Source organism: Crinia signifera, chromosome 1 (assembly GCF_055691185.1).
Source record: "Crinia signifera chromosome 1, ASM5569118v1, whole genome shotgun sequence".
Lineage (NCBI taxonomy): Eukaryota > Metazoa > Chordata > Amphibia > Anura > Myobatrachidae > Crinia > Crinia signifera.
This window is the reverse complement of record NC_139217.1, coordinates 300866662-300872156: the sequence shown is the minus strand read 5'-3', so window position 1 is coordinate 300872156 and position 5495 is coordinate 300866662. Positions and strand designations below refer to the sequence as shown.

Here is a 5495-nt window from a genome sequence, read left to right as displayed (position 1 = left end):
CTTAAAATGCATGCTATCAGTGGATTTGCCCTCCTTTGTAGTTTTACATTTTAATTATTTGAATGTAATTTATTTATGGGTATTTTAATTAATTATCACAATGTTGTGTTTTTTTTATTACAGCATGTTTTAAGTAGATACCTCTAGTGATAGTTAAGTGATATTAAAATGTTTTTGTATGTGTGGAATTGTTTGCCTCCAAAGAAGCGTCACCTGTAATAACACATTTATATTAAGACCAACATCAGCGCAATGTGTACCCCAGCCAAGAGCACTACTAATAATACAATGTATAAAACAACTTATAGCATAATTTGTATCCGGGTTAATAGAAGCCCTGTGTCATAGGACAGATCCTGCTATTGTGACTGCTGCTGGCCTGTTAAGATCATAAAACCCAACGGAATATGCTGCGCTATATAAGAAACTGTAAATAAACAAATAAACACATTTATATAGAGTAGATGCCTGCTGTCAGGAGAGAGAGAGCAGTTTTACCTCAGCTAGAAAAGATACATCATAACATTGGCTAGTTTACCATTTTAAGTATTAACAAACATAATTCTGAAAAAAAAAAAACAACTCTATTAGTGTCCTTTAAGAGCATTATTATACGCCTCGCTAAGGCCACTTTATCACTTCTAGTTGAGAACCTATACCTAAAATGTTCTATCCATTCATTTCAAATCAAAGTGAATGGAAAATAAAATATGCCTAGGTACTGGCGAGTGTGAATCATACAGCTGACAGTTATAAGGCTAAACACTGTATGTCCTTTGATGTTATATGTTTTGTATGTACTTTTATCCAATTGAAATAAAATATTTTAAATACTTTATTGATTTAAAGAAAAAAGCAGTGCCCCAGCCAAAAAGAGTCTCTTTCTCCACTTTTCTATATTTAACTCAAACTCTATGGGAGCACCACCAGATATGTTATATATGTTATGACATAGATTTAGCATGGATAGGGTTTCCATAGCAACCTTGGTATATCCTTTCTTTCTTAAAATCTCTGCTGGTGAACGATAATTGTTTTGACTGCCTGTGCTTAGTGACAATCCCCCTTTCTTGTACTAAGTTATAAGGTCAAGTGTCTAGGTTGACCCCAAAAGGTTGACATTCACACAGTCGTCATAGACAAAATGTTGACACAAGCAGAAGGTCAAAACAGAAATGGTTGACATGAGCTTTTTGGTGTCAATTTGTAGATTTCATCACATGGACCCAAAATTAGTGTTCTGCATCTCCTTGCATAGCTCGATTCCCTCTCCAAGCTTGGAGCAAGGTTCCTCCCTCCACTATGGCTGTGCTCGGCACATTTACCAAACCCAATGGGAGTCCTCATGGATGATCAAGTATAAAGATAAAAAAGGAAACAAAACACATATCGAACTTTCATGTGTCAACTATTGCCAAGTTGACCTTCTGTCTTTGTTGACCTTGTGTATGTCCATCATATAGTGTCTACCTACTGACTGCCGATTTAGACCTATAATCCGGATCCTGTATTTCCTACCTAGTTAAGGAGCCTGTTCTCCACAGGTCATTGCAATATACTGAACACTACTTCATGTAGATATAATTGTTTCTGTATCTGTTACTGTTGAATTGCATGCCAAAGTTATGTCCTGATGGACCTAAATCATGGCAGGCACCATCATCTACAGTATGTTATCTATGCTATTTATATGTATATCTATGTACATTATATAATGCTGGGTCATAGTATTATTTAAGTCACTCATGTGCACTATTAATGTTCTATACTATCTTTTTGTTTTCTAGATCTGTCTGAGGAGAGATTAGGTGACAGCAGTGGTACAGAGAATGGTGAGAGCTACAGCGACAAAGACACAGATCAAAGGTCTCCCCCTGATGTAAAGCCCTGCCGTACCCCGGAAAGTCCTGAGGTGGTGTCAGTGGATGAGTCAGGCTATCCAGTACAGAAAAATTGCAGTAGTGCAGAGAGCACATCAGAAAGTCCAAAGTACCAGACAGAGCACAGTCACCTTCTTATTGAGGGCTCCTCTGGCACAGTGTCTTTGCCTTTTAGTTTGAAGTCCAACAGGCCTCCTTTAGAGGTCCTCAAGAAGATATTTCCAAGCCAAAAGCCCACTGTTCTAGAATTAATATTAAAGGGATGCGGAGGGGACCTTGTTGGGGCTGTTGAAGTCCTCCTATCAAGCCGATCTTCTGTGACTGGAGAGAGAACTGCAAATGAGCCTGAGGGCCTCATGTTACCTTCGAATGGTCACCTGTTTGAGCATCCCCTTGGCTCCTATCCTTTGTCCTCCTCCAAATGGTCAGTGGGATCAGCCTTCAGAGTACCAGACACACTGCGCTTCTCAGCAGATTCTAACAATGTGGTTCCCAATCCCTTAGCTGTGCCCCTGCAGCACCCCTTCCCACAACCTCCGAGGTACCCACTCCTTTTAAGGAACACTTTATCAAGAAACCAGTCTAGTCCCTTTCTGCCGAATGATGTCACCCTGTGGAACACCATGACCTTGCAACAGCAGTACCAGCTTAGGTCTCAGTATATGAGTCCCTTCTCTAACAATTCCTCCAGTGTCTTCAGGAGTTCACCCGTTCTTCCACCCAGAGCTTCTGAGGATCCCAGAGGCACAGGTTCTGAGGACAGTTGTCCTATTGTAGTAAAACAGCCCATTTACACAGAAGAGGACTATGAGGAGAGATCAGATTCAGCAGACTCCAGAATACTAAGCAGCTCCTCCTAACAGACACATTAAGGAATTAGCTTTTCCATATGACTTATTCTAATAATCCCCCATGCAAGGAATATCTATTATTTAATTATCCCATACCCTTTGCATTTGTGAAGCAATAATGAATTCCATTTGGACTCTTCCGGCGAGGGGCTGTGTATATATTACTTGGTTAGATCATCAGGTTATGATCTGGAATCACTGTGAAGAGACCGAGGACACAGAGTAAACGATTTATACTAAGATCTAGTCCATAAGACTGACATGTTGTCTTCCATGCATTATAACAAATTATTGATGATGATCTTTAATGAATGTTAGAGTCACAGGGACAACTGATATGACAATATGTACATTTTGCAGCCATCGCCCAGTCTTACTATTTGTTCCAAGAAAAATGAACATATGTGATGCTAATGTAATGTTGAAGACAGTATATGTACTGCATGACTTGTATTATTAAATGAGCCCAAGATTAAACATTACCAGGTTAATGTAGCATGCTAAAGACTCTAGATGAAATAAAAATGATGATGAGCATGCCATTTATACTTGTAGTTTGTCAAATAAAATTAGCGCACACCAATGAACAGACAAGCTGGAGGCTGCAAGACACTCAATTACTGGATCATTTTCTGCAGAGGAAACAGGCAACATCTCTACAGCATACATTCCCTTTGTCTTTATTTCCTTTGTGACTGCAACCATTTAGTCATATTTTTAAAGCAACGGTTTTGGCCTAGGTCTGCACAGATATGTGCGGAGGAAGCGACTGAACAGGGAAATACCTCAGCAAACTCACAGTGGCATTTTCTTCATTCTGTTTATTAGGTGTATTATGCTGGGCACCAATGTTGCTGCACTTGTTGATATACCCATGAGATACATTGTCCCCTATTTTATCCTAGTTTACCATCTGCACTGTACATTCTTCACTCATTGGTTGATGGACACAATGGCATCAGACCCATTTCTGTTAATTTTAGGCAGATCCAAACTTTTTTGAATCACGGCACCATAGATAATCAGAATTGTTTTCACGGCACCGCTAGGTGAAAAGTTTTTTTATTGACACATTTCAAAAAAAATATTAAACAAAGTAATTTGTGTTTATTTGTCATTCCTAGGTTTCATTTTGTGGTGAGGGACAGGATTCGCTTCTGTTTTTCCACATAAATGATGATTGAAAGCCACCAGCACTGGTGTTGCCTATTACTTTGACCATAAATAATTTGAGTTGGTCCTGGACCACCAATCCAGGGCACCCCTGCAAGTGTCCTGATGCACCCCTGGGTGCCTAGGCACACAGCTTGGGAACCACTGGTAGGGAGAAGCAGTTTAGCAATTATATTGACTTTATAAAACACAGTACGGAGACAGTTATATGTGTGAGCGCTGTGTCCTCCTTTCCAACTATGTGCAGCAGGTAATGTATGTTTGCCCTTATTAACTTCATTCATCCTATTGTAGCTTTTTAAAATATTGTATCTGTATTTTCACCAGGTATGGAGCTTATTGCTTATTTATGTTATAATCAAGCACAATGTAATTGTAACCATATTTGCAGCCCTCACATGATCATATGCCGAAAACAACTTCTCATATATCATTTTCAGCACTTTATAATAATAATAATAATAATAATAATAATAACAACAACACAGATCTGCACTATATAGTCAATGCACCCAAGACTATCTGTCTTGCGATACGTGAATGCGCATCGGGATCGCAAGCAGATTGTAAGGGTTAAAACCCTTGCGATCTGCTTGCGATACCGACACGATGTTGACTATATCGTCAACATCGGAAGGCATATTGTACCGTGTGTACACACTATAAGATATGCCTTCCGACGTTGACGATATAGTCAGCATCGTGTTGGCATTGCATGCAGATCGCAAGGGTTTTAACCTTCTTGGGTGCATTGACTATATAGTGCAGATCTGCACTATATAGTCAAAATTATGCGACTGCATGCATGCCGTGCGATGCGAGTCCCGATACGATCTGATCGCATCGGGACTCGCATAGCATGGCATATCTCACCGTGTGTACACACCATTACACATTAAACCTTTAAAACACAACACGTCCTCCTCCAACAATATCAAACACCTGAAACACAGTGCACACCTTTCACATAATCAGTGGGTGTGGTATGATATGTCAACCCTCATAACATTATTGACCATGTGGACATTAATCATGTAGACAGTGATGGCATGTCATCATTTTAGAATGTAGACATTTTGTTCTGAAGATCCAGCGTTGACTTACCTGCTTCTTATGGCTACAACGGCTCCAGTGCAGCTTTTGGCTTGAAACATTATATGTTGGCATTCAGTGTTGGTTGTTCTGTTGGGGCTGCAGCACAATACAAAAATGAAATAAGGGAGCCACGCCAACTCCCTAGCAAACGCTGCACAGAATCGCTGGCCAGAACTCAGAGAGAAGCCAATGTGAAACAGATGCAACAGACTGGGTAACACCAGTGTTGGGTCATCAGTATGCCCTACAGTGACTGTAGCCAACATACCTCTAATGGCTAGTTATAGCACTGCCCTATCTATGACTAATGAGTATGGGGGAGGACAGAGTGTACAAAACATGGGTGCAGTGTGTGTGGTGTGGACCCCCTAGACCCAGGAGCCTGTGTGCACCACACACATTGCACCCATTAATGTATGTGTTTTTGCGTGTGTGTGTGTGTGTGTGTGTGTGGGCATCTAGTATGACTCTTAAATTTCAGTATTGGACTGCACTG

General features: G+C 40.3%; 1 protein-coding gene across 1 annotated transcript in view; it reads left to right on the top strand.

Annotated features, from left to right (window-relative positions):
• The window catches only part of DMRT3 (doublesex and mab-3 related transcription factor 3), a 10544-nt gene extending 6780 nt beyond the window's left edge, over positions 1–3764 (top strand). The window contains exon 2 of the mRNA XM_083186033.1: positions 1788–3764. Coding sequence (XP_083042159.1) covers positions 1788–2740 — 953 coding nt within the window. The 3' untranslated portion in view covers positions 2741–3764. The remainder of the gene's footprint in view (positions 1–1787) is intronic.
• Positions 3765–5495: the final 1731 nt, after the last annotated feature.